Source organism: Strix uralensis, chromosome 18, assembly GCF_047716275.1.
Source record: "Strix uralensis isolate ZFMK-TIS-50842 chromosome 18, bStrUra1, whole genome shotgun sequence".
NCBI lineage: Eukaryota > Metazoa > Chordata > Aves > Strigiformes > Strigidae > Strix > Strix uralensis.
In genome coordinates, this window is record NC_133989.1 from 5919097 (window position 1) to 5935391 (window position 16295).

General features: G+C 38.5%; 1 protein-coding gene across 2 annotated transcripts in view; it reads right to left on the minus strand.

The window, feature by feature from the left end:
• The window catches only part of VAPB (VAMP associated protein B and C), a 32205-nt gene that overhangs the window by 4479 nt on the left and 11431 nt on the right, over positions 1–16295 (minus strand). For both annotated transcript variants that reach the window (XM_074888680.1, XM_074888679.1), the window contains exons 2-4: positions 11045–11197; positions 3001–3104; positions 724–804 (exon numbers count right to left, since the gene is read on the minus strand). In XM_074888680.1, coding sequence (XP_074744781.1) covers positions 724–804; positions 3001–3104; positions 11045–11197 — 338 coding nt within the window. The remainder of the gene's footprint in view (positions 1–723; positions 805–3000; positions 3105–11044; positions 11198–16295) is intronic.

Sequence of the window (16295 nt, forward strand, 5' to 3'; positions counted from 1 at the left end):
AGCAGGCAGAGCAGACATAGTGAGACTACAATAGCGACATTATAACAATACATAATCGTAATTACAAGCTGTCCAGTGCAATGCAGAACAATTGTGCTTTCAGTACCTGCATACTAGGAAACATTTTTCACTTTATTCAATCCATTATCAGTTCTACATTTGACACTACGTACTGCCATTAGAAATTAATGTGTTCATTACCCTAACAAAAAAGGATCCCACAATGTTATAGCTGCTAACTGCAATATAATCCCTAACTGCATTTGTGTCTTTCTTACTAGCTTTCTACCAATTTACTTGCAAAAATCAGTGTTGTATCAAAGAAGCAAAGGGGAGTGTTGGACAGGCAAATTTATATTGTTGACGGTTATAACTGCTTCAGTATAAACTCCGAGTTTTATGACCATCAATCAGCATTTTTCAATTTTTTTTTTTTTTAAATGTTCCTTATCCTGTGATCTGTCACTAAATGAAAACACATCAGCTCAAAGATTTCTTTGTGGTTGTGTTGCACTTACATTGTTCAAATTAGCTGCCAGTTACATTAAGCATCACTAAGATTTTAAATAGTTTATATTGTGTTTTCAAAGGGTGATGCCATCCAGGCAGTGAAACAGAGGATTCTGTCTTTTGCTTATATAGCTGTCTGTATAAACATGCCATTTTACATGATTTACTGTGGTATTAAGTTAAAACACTCAATATGCATCTGAAAATACTCACAGGCTTATCATTTTCCGCTGGTAGCTCAAACACACATCTAAGTTTCGAATCCATAAGTTCTTCTGGTTTTGCTTCTTTCCACTGGAATAATTTAATATTAAACATATTGGTATAATAAGGAAGATGGAAAATGCAGTGTATTGTGTAAACAAATTACATCATCTTACTCAGGAAAAACCCCACAGGTGTTTATCACATTACCATTAACCACACACGATGAAAAATGAAACCAAATACATAACTGAGTGGTATCATAAAGAAAGACCAACTACTATGAAGAAAATAATTCTAAATAGTCTGAAACTTACACAGGTAATTTATGAGAACTGGGAATTGTGTAAGAGTAATTAGCATAGATAGGGGGAGCTATGGTCCCGATTAAAAAAAAATAAAAAGGGGTGCATTCAAAGGAAGGGAGGTAACAAAAACCCAAATCAGTAACAATGTTAGTTCTGAAGTCTCTGTGCAGTGGAGATCCCATTCAAGCTTTCTCACATGAGGTTTTCTTCCTGATTGGTATGAACTACAGGACTATTCTTCCTCCTCCTGGTCTTCCACCTCCTTATTTTTCAGCATCAATGTATAAACAACAACAGATGTGCTACATAAAGAAAAGGATACCTTCCCCTCTCATCCTTCTCTCCCCTTCAACTAGGGAGTCCACTGCAAAAAAGTTTCCTTCCAATACTTTTAATAGGGATTAACAGTTACAAATCTTTGCTCGGTATTGGCTCTAACCCTGAACTGAAAGACTGATTCACAGCAGTGATATACAGCAAGAAGTGTCCACATTTAAGTCCTGCCGTTCTCACATGCTTCTCTCCACTATGACCATACTTCGGGTAGTATGGTATTGCTCAGCAGATCTCAAGTAGGTGTCAAATTATGGCTAACCCCTGTGCAACCTGAAGAAGTATTTGACTCATCCTAAATAGCTGAACTGTACTTCAGTTCTTCTGTGGCTGAAGTCAGAATTCTATTTCGAGCCTGTTGGCTGCCTGTGAAGCGTTGAAAGGTTTATAGTACTCCAGTAATTTGTCTCACCTGTTTATCCAGAATAGGAAGAGATTTGGAGTGTGGTAACAAAACTGAGAACTGATCAAGTGTTATAGGAAAGGAAATCACATTGGTCGGGAAGCTCTGGAAAACTGAAAGGGCCATCTAGGTCCTAAAAAACATTCTTTGCTAGCAGAATAACATTTTTCATGGTATAAAGTAACTCATAAAAATTAAAGAGTTAGAAAGAAAGGCAGACTGGCTTATCTTTCTAGTGATGCAGACATTTTATTACTATTGGTGCTTCTCCCACTGGATCTTATTTTGAGGCCATTAAACAAATATAGTTCCATAAATCTCTTTCAGAAGGGAAATTCTTAACCCTGCAGAGTGCCACAGCTTTAAAATGCTATTCAGAAGATGCATATTGTAAAGACTACTGTAAAAAAGCTACGACAGGTATTCTGAGGTTTTTTGGGGTTGGCTTTTTTGTTTTTAAGTAATATGTATACATACAAATACACACAGGCCCCACACTTCAGAGTAAAGGCCTTTTTTATTGTGTCCTCAATAGCTACTGAGTATTCTCTCAAGCTAACAAAAGCTAGACTAGAGAAAGCTTCCTTGTACTTTCTTGCAGCAGCAAATCTTGCTGTTACAGGAAAGCCACCAGTTGACATACTGGTTTGTTCCTTTCAAAGTTGTGTTAATGTAGCCTGACATCTTATTTCTACATCTTTTGTCCTCCTTTGCTTTAGCACCTACATGCTTCTGTTACTCTCATTTGTAATCCACAGGACAAAATCTGAGGGCTTTCATTTACCTAAGCCACAACAGACACAGGTAGGGATAAAGAAAAATACAATACTTTTAAATCCTCCTGGTTCTTGCTGGGAAAACGAGCTGCTCAAGGGAAGACTCAAGACTGAGAGTAGAGGCATAAAATATAAAAGATGCCACAGACTTAGACTATATAGTTCAAGTTGGCCTTTCTAAAAAAAATACATACTGAAAAAAATTACAACTACTTAACATTTGTTTCATGGCTTGGTATCCCATTACTGACAGCAGTGTCCTAAAGAAGCAACCAGAACTGTGTCTTTCAGTGCAAGATTCCTGGGGCTCGAAATAAAGGGAAGACACCTTGCCATGCACAGACATGGAAATCTGGCAAAGCTTTCAAGGATCATTCCAGTATGGTTTGACAACAGCCCTTAAGCAAAAGGTCTTATACAATTATATAATCAGAAAGAAATCCATTTTAATTAATGCAATACTTACTACTGCTTCCATATCTGAAGTATCAGCTGGAGCAAACATAGACTGAACCATAAACTTGTGTTTACTTTTCTCATTAGGGTCATAATCAAAAGGCTGTAGCATCACTGCAAGAAAAAAACCAAAACACCTTGTGTTAACACTGCTCTGATGCACTGTCATGCACTGATGATATAGTTACCACATTTGAGAAATACAAACATTAAAATGGTTTCAAGTTGTATTTCTGTTATGACCAAAGCAGCAGCTGAGATCAGGAAGCTCACTTTAAAATAAAATTTTAGAAGAAGGTAAGAGAAACAGACTTTCAGTCTGTCTAGGTTTTTGTCTGAGAATTTTGGAATGCTCATCACTGCACAATATTCCATACACAGCTATGGCAAGATAATAATAGTAATTTATAGTAAATAGGATCATTTACGTATCTTCTGGGACAGAGGGAAAAATTCTCAAAGAAAGCATCTTTTTTTCTTTCTCAATTCTTGAGGCAGAAGTAACAAGCTGGCATTTTGATTAGTTGCACACAGTATTGCTGATGGTTCCTGAGAAAAGCTACAGAGGCAAAGTCAAGCATTTTAAACCCTGACGTTCAAGTCTCAGGATGGAAATTTCCTCTATAAAGTTCAAGCATCCCACGGTATTTGTTTTATCAAGTACAAGCATTTCTCTTCCAAAAATAAGTTGCTGAAAGTTTGTTACCAATTTATAGCTGGAAGTTTATGGTTAAATGCTATATAAATTTTGCCTCTAAAAGGTGTGCAAGAAATTTATTTCTCTCCATTCAAAAAAACCACAAACATACCAGAATTTACTTATGCAGAAAATGACTGTTCAAGGGGTAGAGAGCAAGGAACAGCAGGGTTCAGGGGGCGCGTGTGCTTTTTTAATTTTTTTTTTTTTTTTTTTTTTTACTTATTTAGCATTAGGATTTTCCATGTCTTTTCTTTTTGGATAAAGAACTAACATGTTAAAGTAACTTGAAGAAGAAGAGTTATGTATTTCATTTACATGGAATAGTCTTTAATCACAGTGGTCACTCAGAACCCCTACATTTTGCAAGTGACACCTGGATATTCAGCTACTGTGACATTAAGAAACACAGGTTTGGCTTCAACATGAGACAGAACATATGTGAAAATAAGCAAAGCAGTTTACATAAACATGTTATTAGATAGTTCAAAAAGCTACCACCCCCTCAAATTTAAAATGAAGCTTGTGTATACTGCGATTACTGCCAATGTAAAAAATGGTGTAAGGTTTAAAAATTCACATTTTGCGAACCATGAGGCTACTTCAGTCCTCAATTCAATCACTAAGAAGAGAAGCAGTTCAAGAACCGGGATTACTTTCAAGTATTAGTGCTATTAACATTATGTGCCCAAATTCATATGCACTAATTGCAGGGGTTTGTCGTGTAAAAGCGGTATCCAAAGATTTTATTTATTGCAAATGAAGGCAAGTCAAACCAATACGCCTCCTTCAATGAGCCGAATATGTTACAGCTGTGCCATCTTTATTATGCACACAATCTGTGGCTATCAACAACCACAGGCCTTTTAAAGCCAGAAGAGAAAAAAGATGGCAAATTCTGTCAGATGAGGTGCTTTAAAAACTATTATACATTTTAAACTCATCTTGCAGTAATCAAATACTAGTCCAAAATAAATGTTTGCAAATTAACAGGCTACTTTTAAAACTATTTTTCCAAACAGAAGTGATTGCACTGTGAGAGCACATATATTTCAACACTGCATGATACATCGCTGAAAAGCAGCTGCGTAATATTTTCTCCCCTGTAGCAGACACCTAACTTATTTCATATCTACATAATGTGTAAGAACCAACTGGGTAGTCAAAACTATCCACTGTTTATGGAACTTTTCCAGATCTGCAGTTTTATCAGTTTGCCTTGCTGAGTGCAACTATAAGCTCATTTGAAAATCATTATTTCCCGAGTGATAGTGCTGAAGCCATTCTCAAACGCCAAACGATTGCTGCTCTGAATTCCATTCACTGACTCGTAAGAGCAAGCTGCTAGAGAGGGCTCGACAGTACAAACGTTGTTAGCACTTGTATTTTTAGATCAATACATGAAAGCCACATTGACACAAATTATTCAGCAAATGTCTTGTAAGCCAGATGGGAAGCTGAAAAATACGTACTTTGTTCAAGAGGAAACCAAACCATTTCAACATTTATTCACATACTATTGGGGGTTTCTGTGAAAGATCAGTTCCATGTAACTGCCCTAACTACTAGAGAATTTGCTCTGTCAATGTAGCTCCTTTGTTTTGACTGGAAATTCCATACCTTATGCAAAAGCGTATTCCTACAAAATGCCTTATCAAATTAGTCATCTCATCTGGTCAAAAGTTTCTGGCCAGCTTTCATCAGAACCCAGAGAAACAAAATGATTAACATGATCTTCAAGTTTACAAGCACCAGCAGCCATTAGGCAGAGAGATGTATTTCAACCACTTTCTAAACTGATCACCCTACAGCTAAAGGACCAGAAGTATCCTACCACGAGCAAAAACTGCAAAGTCATTGAAAGATCAATGGAATGAGGAGTAGCACAGGTTATATTTGTTAGCCCACCCGTCTGCCTCAAAATTCAAACACAAAGGACCAATCTTATGTACATCCTGTTTTGAAGTGTTTCCAAAGAAACTGATACCATACCATCATACATTCCAGCTATACTCTCCCTATTTTACACAAGGCCCCCTCTCGATAAGGAAAGAGAGGCAATGACCACCTAATATGCTCTTTCCTTTTCCTAAAACAGTTTACTGGCAAAGTAGTAACAATGTCAGAAGCATTAAACTCTTCTGGTTTTCCTAGAGTAAACCCCGCTTTCTCAAGGAACAGAGTAAATTTGAAGCAAGGAACATGGAAGGAGGCAAAACTCTACCCGTAACGCCTGCCAGGATCTAGCACTCCCTTCCAAGAGCAGAAGGAACAGAGAAGTCTCTTTGCTCAGATAGTCAGCAACCTTCCTCTAGTTTCCATCTAAATTTATTAATGGCCTGTTTACTTGGTCCTGGACCAATACTGCCCTTATGCTTAAATATCAAAGAAGGGGTAGAGTCATCTGCTTCTGGTGTACTCCAATACATCAATCACAGTAACTCTTGGCCTTCTGGTAAACTGAGTAAGCCAGACTCAGTGGGTCACCTCTGGGCCAGGCTCCCCATTCACTCTCTGCACCTGTTCTCTCTTGAACTGCTCTATGTGAGCTACTCTAATTATACATGCAGGAATTTTTACTAGTGCCTTGGACAATAGCATTTATACCCTCTTCTGTTATCCAGCCTGCTTGCACATACTACATTTGCCTTATTCACAGCCACATTATCTCAGCATCTTGGTCAGCCTAGCCAGCTCCCTTTGTTTAACAAGCTTGCAATTATACCAGGAATATTTTATTCTCCCAAGTACGTGAGTTTGCTGTTTCTCTGATGAAACTCATTCTCTGTTTCTCTTACTGTAGCCTTCAAGGACACCCAGTTCTGCTGCATATCTTCAGTCTCCCAACTTTACATCATCGTCAGGGTTTTTAGTCTACTCTTTGTGCCAGAATTGCTTATAAAAACATTAGACAAGGCTAGCACTAAGAATCATTCTCAAGAAATGTCACTAGTAACTTCCTGCTATTACATTTCCATCCACCATATCACTGTTTACTGTTAAGTAGCCCATTCAATAGTCTGTGAATCTATTTTTCTTTTCGAGCTTTATTGATAGTTTTCCCAAATGGCACTGCATGAAGTTCTTTATGGTCTGGATAGTTCAAATCTACCACACTTATGTCACCTTTACATACAATACCCCAACCAGCTACAAGGGCAAGCCTCAAGATCATCGTGCAATTTGATCAGCTCTGCCAGAGGTGAGCAAAGGACACTCGCATCTACAGAAACAGGCGGAATCTGCTGCACCACTTCACATTTGTTCCATGTTTACATAGTTCTTCCTGTAAATATTTCAATAATGCTAAAAAATGTTGAATTTGTGAAGATATTCTCCTAAAGCACGCAGACAAAACCAAACCAAAACTTGGCAGTCGCTACATAGTCCTGGGAGGGCCGGGGGAACAGCATGCAGCAGCGACGCTGCCTCAGGAGAGCTGGGGCTGCAGCAGTAGTTGGGACAGGATCGGTGTCTTAGCGAAAGGGGCAGCCCCACTGCGTCTGAGAAGGGCAGCTGCAGAAGCACCCTCCTGAAGGCTATGCAAACTGCCTTTTCAGAGTCAGACAAGTTTACAAAAGACTAAAAATCCCCCCACAAGGACATTCGACAGCAACCTAAGGATAATGTCAGCTTCTCCCCATTTTTAGGAAGCATGTTCAGACTGCTCCCTTCAGCGGGACAGTGTGCACAGATGGTACCATCTGTACTTCCCCTCTCTCCCTGCTATACACCTATCTGCAGACTCATCAGCATCTGCTTGTATTTTTTCACTTTTCCTTTGTAATCCATTCATGCCTTTTATTTAGATTTCAACCTCTCGAAAGCCACAAAATCAGATATCTTTGTTGAAATAAGACATGTTTAGCAAAAATGGACTGTGTGCAAATACACTTCTTTCCAAAGTATTTCAGACCCAATGCAATGAAATCAGATGACAAGGCACACATACACTTCCCAACAGTTACATAAACTCAGCTGTTAAAATTACATGCCATTATATAACAGGTGAAAACACGGGCTACAAACCTGACACCACAGCAAGCAGCACAGGCTGACAGGGCCTTAAATGCCAATATTGAGGAAAAGCTGTGATATGGCATAAAAAGCCAGTATTTGAGACTCCACTAGAACAAAGCAAGGCTTACTTTTCTAGCAATTTACGTTTTAGATGAGCCGTCACACTAGTACAAAATAAAGTGGAATAATGTTCTGACTGCTGCCTCTGTCTTAGGGCAGAATATCTTCTCATATACTTACATCAAAATAGTACAGGTATAGTTTCACAGGGGTATAACAGAAGCATCCAGTTACTACAGTGCTAGGAAGATAAGGCTGCCCCAAACTCAGCTTCAGTCAGTAATATTCCGAGAAACTAATAAATTGTTCCAGAGCTTCATGCCACTATACTTAGGCACTGATTTTTTGGAGAGACAAGGTGCAGTATTGACGCAGTGCTACCAAGCTGCTGTGTTAAAGCCAGTCAGCAATTCTCAAGAGGACAGATTGCATATAGCAAATACAGCCCAATTAGTTTAAGTGTCTGGAAGTTATTACTGAATTAACTATATTCTAATGATTTCTCATCAGTAGCATTTTCACTAGGTTTGGAGGCATTTGGGGGCTGGAACTAGATGATCTTTAAGGTCCCTTCCAACCCAAACCATTCTATGATTCTATGAATTCAAGTCCTATTTACTCAAGTCCTATTTTTATGTCTTGTGCAGGACTTAAATTACGTGACTGAAAAATAACTTATTCAGAAGCAAAGAAATAAATTCTATTTATTTTTCACTTCATTAACTCCAAAATCAGTCCTCTATTCTTAAGCAACATTACTCCAAAGCAAAGGTGAAACACATCTCCCTGCTTTCTGTGAATTCAAAACCAATTCTGTTCTGTAAGTTAATGAAAGTCCCCTCTTTGATCCCCTCATCCAAAATATCCCTTATGCTAATCAGAACCAAAGACACTGCCATCTTCAAGTCCAAAATGAGTTCCCATGCACGGTTTAAAGGAGCTACTAGGAGTGCAATATATACAGCTCTATTAAAGAAAAATTCAACCACAGCACAAGGGGTTCAGTTTAGAATGTTCTAGAAAATAAAGAATTAACATTTATAACCCCAGAATTCTACCTATCTACCTATAAATTTACCTTAATATATTACCTAAAGAACAATGAATGTGTACTGCTTGCATTTTGAAATACAATGTTAATGTAACAACTGGCAATTTAGGATCATTATTTATTATTACTAAGTTATTATCAGCATAAAAATACGTAGAACACAACTATGAGCCTGTGATTAAATATACCGTAGCCATTTGCGAAACTAACTGAATCATAAATCACTAAAGTTATCAGGAAAGGGAAATTTTCAAAGCTATGTAAGCAAGAGCAAAGCATAGCTTAGGGTTAGCACAGGAATCTCTCATAATGGGATACTTTAAGTCAAGTCTTGGACTAGATCCACATTCCAGCTGGTATGCCGCTGGGAAGAGTTGGGCTGGAAAAGCAAGAAAGATGTAGGCATGCTGGTAGCATAACACAAGATGGTTCATACAACACTTGCCTATAGTACATTCTGCTCAAGGTAGAGTGAAGGGTCATTGTAAGAAGTTTAAGAAAACACTCAGTGTTGAGATCAAGATGACATTAAAAAAAACTTGGTATGTGCCTGCAAAGGAAGTAGGCTTTTAATTTTGAAAGTTCATCTGAAAGATGAAAAGAATCCCCATCTTTATAGCATGAAGATAATTTGTAGCTAGAAACCATGCTAATTTTCATTATCAATTCATTGATTTCTATGCATTTAATATGCTTGCCTGCAGCTAGTATAGATGACAGACAGCTTTACTTGGGAATTGTCCCGAGTATTAAAAATCTCAATTTCTCTCTAGAGAGCTTTTTCATTTACATATTAGTCTTTTCAGAGCTTACTGGATACGTGCTAGCCTTTTCCTGCAGTACAAGTGCTATGCCTGCCCCACCGTAGCTACCACATTACACTGGTTATCTCCTCACTGTGACGCTTCCCAGAGATTAACTGCAAGTGAGGCACAATTCTGCAATCATACGCACGCTCAATTTGACACAACAGAAATCCCAAAGACAACAGATCAATGAGTGTGCAAATGTAGGCATGCATAAGACAATTTACAGGATTAGAGTCTCTTAATGTTACAGTGGGAAAGTATTTTTGGGATCAATTTTTATTTTGTTGAAGCAAGCTCTCCAAGGGTGAGGTGTTTAAATATTTTACATTTTATTAAGTAAAAAAACAAAGTCTTAATTTTTACACTTTGATTTTTTTTCAAGTAAAAAGCAGTAGTTTTAGCTCCCAAATTTTTTTATTCTGGGTTAGAGAAGTTTGGTAAGAGACTAATGGCAAACTGTATAACCTATCAGTAAGTAATTTTTCTTATCATGCCAATATTAAAAATTTATTAAAAGCCGTAAAACAAATCTGCATGTTTATAGAAAAGAATTTCTTAACTAAAAAGTCAGACTTTATTCATGCAGTATGCCACTACTATATCCTTTGATATAATTTTTTATTAAAAACATGGATCAGAGAAGTCACTGAGAAAATACATCACTTTCAAGCATGTATCATCAGCAAGTTAATAATATACAGACATTCTGTTTATGGGACACAGTCAGCTCTTTATGCTTTCAAAGTGAGCCACTCCTTTGCTTTTCCATTACCAAACTTAGGCAAGTCAAGAGCTACTGACTCATTAGAGAAAATCATTAACTTTTCCTATGGAACAGCAAAGATTTAGTCACTTGACATTTCTAACACCAAAGCATATTGCATCTTCAAGGAACACAAAACAAGCTTGGTTTGAAAGTAAATGTTTTCAATATTGGTTATATTAGGCAGTTCGACAACAGCCAACACCAGTCTCACCTGGTGTGGCTGCAGTCTGCTCAGTTTTATTCTTCCCTCGATGTGCCTGTCCCAAGCACTTGTTTGACCTTGCGGTGAGCTGGTTCAGGAAGTTAAGCTGGCAAAAAACTAACTGTAGAAAAATAATCCCACAGGGAGAGCAGAGCTGCAGCAGTACTGGTTTGGATAGGCTGGCTAAGGCTGCTAATGAACTATATAAATCATTTATGTATTTCTCCCCTTTTTTCCCCTCCAAAATAGGATATAAATCCAAACTTGTTACTGCTAGACCAGGAATAAGGCAAGTAAGGATCTCTGAAATGGCTGCTTCTCCATGAAATCAAAACCTCTTGCTTTTACAAACATTCAACAAAATACTTTCAGATTGCAAAGCATTCCAAGAAATAATTGATTAGAAGAAGCTATTTTCAATCACCAAAAAAACTGCTTGAATGGCTTACCAGAAACATTAATTGATGTTCCTGCATCGATAATTCCACTGTTAGGCCTTACACAGTATCTACGTGGTGCTGTGGTCTTAACTTTGAAGCACACATTTCTGTCTGTAGGATTGCCGAGTTTCAGGTTTGTAGTGACAACATCTGTGAAAGGACCTGAGGAGGAGAGCAAAAGCAGACTTGAAATCACACAGAAAGTACTTTTCAAGCAGAGGCTAAGCAGGCTCTAAATCTCTGTTCACAAATCTTATAAAGTAATTGGATGTTCAATTTCCATCTACGGCACATACAGATAATCGTGCACGCAAAGCTGAGGATGCAGTGAGGCCTCGGAGCATTCTGATGTGCAGCATGCTCCAACAGTCACAGCCCAACAGCTGAAGTTGATCATTAATAGCAAAACAAAACGGAGGAAATCATTTATACATGGTGCCAACACAACAATATGGCATTCAAATGATGCCAAATTCTCTGCTGTTATCACAGTTACTCCATTCTAACTACTGAATCCCAGTAAACCCAGGCTTACAGAGATGCCATATATACCTATGTTTCAGATGACAAATAGGGGAGTACAGTACAGTATGTTAACGGGAAAAGGAATGACAAAAAAACCTGTCTACTACAGATTCATCTGCATATTTTAAGCTGTACCTCCACAGAAGCAGGATTCCACCAGGTATTCAGAAATGCTGTACCATAGCCAGCAAGGTAAGCATTCAGTGTGCATCCCCTTCTCCTAAACTGTTTTTTGTTTTTTTTTTTTTTTTTTTTAATTCTTCTGGCTACTAGAAATGATAATCCAGAAGAAATCTTCACAAAATAGCCTACCTCACCCGAGGCAGGAAATAACCACGTGGAAGTAGGAAAATTCTTGGACGCTGAGAGCACTGGCAAAGATGTCAGTATTAGCAAAGCCAGAATCAAACCATTGTCAAGTTCTGCAACACCAAGCGCAGGCAAATCAATTTCTCACAGGCTCACAATCTAGTTGAAAACTGCCAAAATCCCTCAGGTTAAAGGAAAGGCTAGTTACTAATTTTCTACAAGACACTGATACATCAGACAAGTAGCACGCAACTGCAGTGCTTGCTTAGATGGTAAAGAAGTAAAATTAAAGGAAATATAACCACACTTTGATCAACTGTCTTCTGCATAAAAGTAATTCATTTGATTCCTGAATAAAATATCTTCATCTATCCTCAGGAGTAAAAGCAAATTGGTCAAAAAAAGCACTGAACCTTTCCTTGCAGAAATGACAGCCCTAAAATTTAGAAAGGGTGAATGATGATGATAATAAAGATACTAGCAGAAAACACTGCACCATCCTCCTCCTGCAGCACGGTTGGCTTAAAATAATCTGTTTCCTTTTCTATAAATTTATCACACAAATATTTCTCCTAAGATGACATTTAATACACCTGTAAAAGTATTACAATCCTGCAACCTTATCCTCAACCCAATTTGTTTTAAGTAATTAGAAGGGGAAAAAACCCCAAAACAATCACACACAAAAAAACCCAACCAGACAACAATGTAGCACCTGCACTCTGAACAAGCCAGCTTTGTATTTACAATGCAACCTGGTAGCAAAAAACTGAAGCAATAAAATTTTCAGATTCCCTAATAAAGATTCACTAAACCTGTGCCTGGTGAAACACTGAGATTTGAAAGAGAATGAAACACAGCTGTCAAGTTCTCTCTGTGTTCTGCATGCAGAGACAGACTTTAAGTCTAATGGAAAATAACCGGGCAGAAGCACCCAAGAGTTGTTAAAGAAGTTAAACAAGCCAAACTATCAGAAAAATCCAGCAAACATTTAGGTGTGTAAAGACAGTAGCAGATCTTCAAGACAGCTCTAACTGGGAGAAATCTAACATTTCAGGCGAAATTACTTGATGCCTAAGCATTAAGGATGTGTCTTTACTAAAAAACTACAGCTTGAGCTATTCCAGCACAGAGGGAGGGTCGTCTGTACAAAGCCCTACATATGCAGCTGCATCCTCAACAGTGCTTTACTAGTCTGCACGCTGGGATAGATTTCCTGTGGGAAATACCATGTTTTTACTTGGCTGATCCACGAATACATGCTGGATTTGTATGCCCCAGCACAGAGCTGCTGTTTGTAATAGTAATACGAAAACAATTCTGTGTGTAAAATAATTTCCAAATGGAGTTACTTATTGCTAACATAGATCATACCAAAATATTTGGCAGCAAAACCTTTCAGCAGACCGAATTCATTTCTTGTCTGCTTGACATTTTCTCCTCTTTTCTGTCCGCTAAACTTTAACCAGTTTCTTTAGATACCTTTTCCCCAAATTACAGGTTTTACAGATCAGCCAGCACAACTGTACTAGAAGGCTGAGTCTGCTTTCAGCAACCTTGTGCGCAGGCATACTCCTTATGGCACTGCTGTTCAAATACTGTAGCAAAGCAAAACAGAGCAGTCAAACACAGGATTAAAGTGCCATTATAGGTGTTTTAAAGCATGTAAAAAAGAGAAATAGACAATAGAGTATTACTCAGGGGTAATTAGGGCATGGCAGTGAAATATTATTGGTTGGCCTGACTTTTAAGAGCATGGCCCATGGACTGTCAACTCAGCCTGAAATGAAACCTTGACAGCCTGTTGTTAGATTACTATAGCCTAGGTTAGACATTTTGGGGGGAGGCTGGAGTATATGGGGGAACTGAGCCTGGAATAAACACAGGCTAATTCTGTACTGGAGATACACCCTTGCTTTCTAATGTCTGGATCTGAGCACTGCAGGTAAGGTTAGCTTGGATATTAACTAACAGTCTAGGAGACACACATCTACCCTGGAGCTTCATTTTTCAACGCAAGACATGAGGACTTCTGGAATCACATCCCCAGATACAGTAAGATAAAATGCTCTACACTTCTTTCCAAAGCCTTTGTCCTCACTGCAAGTGGACAGAATATTCATAAAAGTATGTGCAACACTTGGATAATGCCTGTACTCCCAAGGTGGGCTGTAAGCACAATTACAATCAGATTGGTGCATCTGGATGGTACTTGAGATAAAAAAAAAAAATCAACAAGTTGACTCTGCAGTGAAGACTGACTTACTGTGTGCCTAAACAGAAGCTGCACTCTTAAAAAACCTTTATTTCATAACATTCAAAACAAAATAATGTATTTTTGATTGCTCTTAATATTTCTAGATAAGTGAAACTTATATTGGGGCAGCATGCTTTCCAAGTAACAATTCACACTTTAAAAAAAAAAGGAACTATTTTTCTCTTGTGTTTTCAAAGATCATGAGAAAAATGCCACTGGTGTCATTCCAAGGACAAAGTTATGGGAAACTCAGGGTCTGTACATGCATTATCTGACATGGGGTTGTCATGGGAGCAAGCTGTCTAGAAGGAAGAATGTAGTAAATAGAATTTGGCAGTGAAAGTTTGGAATATTCCACAAGGGCTTGATGACTTTTTTCCTGCCAGTTAGAATAAAGTCAACTTGTGTTAATGCAAACTGGGCATCTAGTGATATGCAAACTAGCAGTACTACTTAAAGAAAAGAAAACATCACCTCATATACTCATGCAACAACAAACAGTATCACGGTTTTTCCAGAGGGTCACTTTTCAGCAGGGTTAGTTTCAAACTACAGCTGTTGCTTTCCACACAGGAGTTATGCATACAATCCTTCACATTTGAAGATCACAGCATTATCTCAGAATTTGCCACGCTCCATTTCCTATTCAAACACCAGTGCTGTACCAATCTTTCCTAAGAGTGCCATTCTGCAGTGTACTGCATTATAATATCCCAGATCATATTAGCAATAATACAAAAGCCAGAGAATTAGGTCAAAAGAACATGATGTCAACTCTATTTAAATTTTAAATAACTCTCATTGCAATAAAAATTGCCCATAATTGTACCAGCAAATCCTGGCTGATAACTTTTTGATCAGCACAGTACTTGCTACAAGTTTCTTGCCACTCACTACTCACAGTAACCATGTTACACAGCTACATCATTCGCGCCGAATCTTAATACAATTATTCTCACCTTAACCAAAATCTCGTGCTTTAGCATGGCAAATAAACAATCCTCAGACACATGTACTTTCAGTGCAGCAAGACCGCTGCTGCAGCACTGTCTGGCATGTGAAAGAGGGCAGCGCCAGTATCAGCAGAGGTAAAGCTCTGATGGCACAGGCTGGGGCAGGAACATTCAAACCAAACAGGCGGTTCTCTGCAGATTCGTATGTGCAAATACTACCACATCTTTATAATTAACTACACACATTAGGTGGGCCACAGTCCCAGGGTTGCCTTATTCCTGCATCAGTCCATCTCTCTGCTGAAAGGGGAGGTGGTCTGACCTCTCATCTCCACCAAGTGCTTAGCTGCACACCGTTCACCTGCTTGTGCTGAGAGCTGAGCCAGGGAGCTGCTTGGGCTGAAAATTAATCCACTTACAAGACAGGGAGGGAGGGAGGGAGGGGACAGAAGGGAAGAGAAAAAGGAGAATCAGTTTTCAGCCAGATCAAGCAGCACTCAGGACACTGGCATGAGGGAAACTGCATCTTTCTGCACAGCTTTCTGCCAAGTTAAGGCAACAAAGTCTCATATTTAGTAGGTTAAAGCTAGCACATTGAGGCTTACACACCGCAGTCACACCTGCAGTGTTAGCATAGTTTTCAAATTAAGGCACATGCCTAAATTTTTTGTGCTTAAATCTAATGCAAATTCTCATCTGTTTAAAGCCGGGCATCCCCTAAAAAATGTAGTGAACTGGTGCTTATCAGAGCAAAAGCACTACAGGAGCACTTGATACAATTGTAGTCATATTAAACTGGCAACTGTTAATAAACAAGACTATGAATAAATTCTCATCTAGCTGCCCATGTTATTCCCAGAATGTTTTTGATGCACTTTCATCATCTCTCCCTAAACAACTTTTGCCACTCCAACTCAGCACCACAGACATGTATCCAAAAGCCAGGTAATTGGAAACCAGCAGAAATACAGATAGAGCTTCTAGTGAGACAACCCCTCCTATACTGCCTTTGTGCAAAGCAGTGGAATGCGACAATAGGAGGGGAAGGATGGTTAATCCCATCGATGTGTCAGATGAAAGCCATTCATCACCTGACATATTAATCAGCCTTAGAAAAGTAACGAAGGAACCTTTAATAAGTTAGAAAGCAGCAGGTGAGAAACTTAAATTGTTTTGTGGCTATTCTCAAGAGCCCAAATCCTACACGTTGATGTGT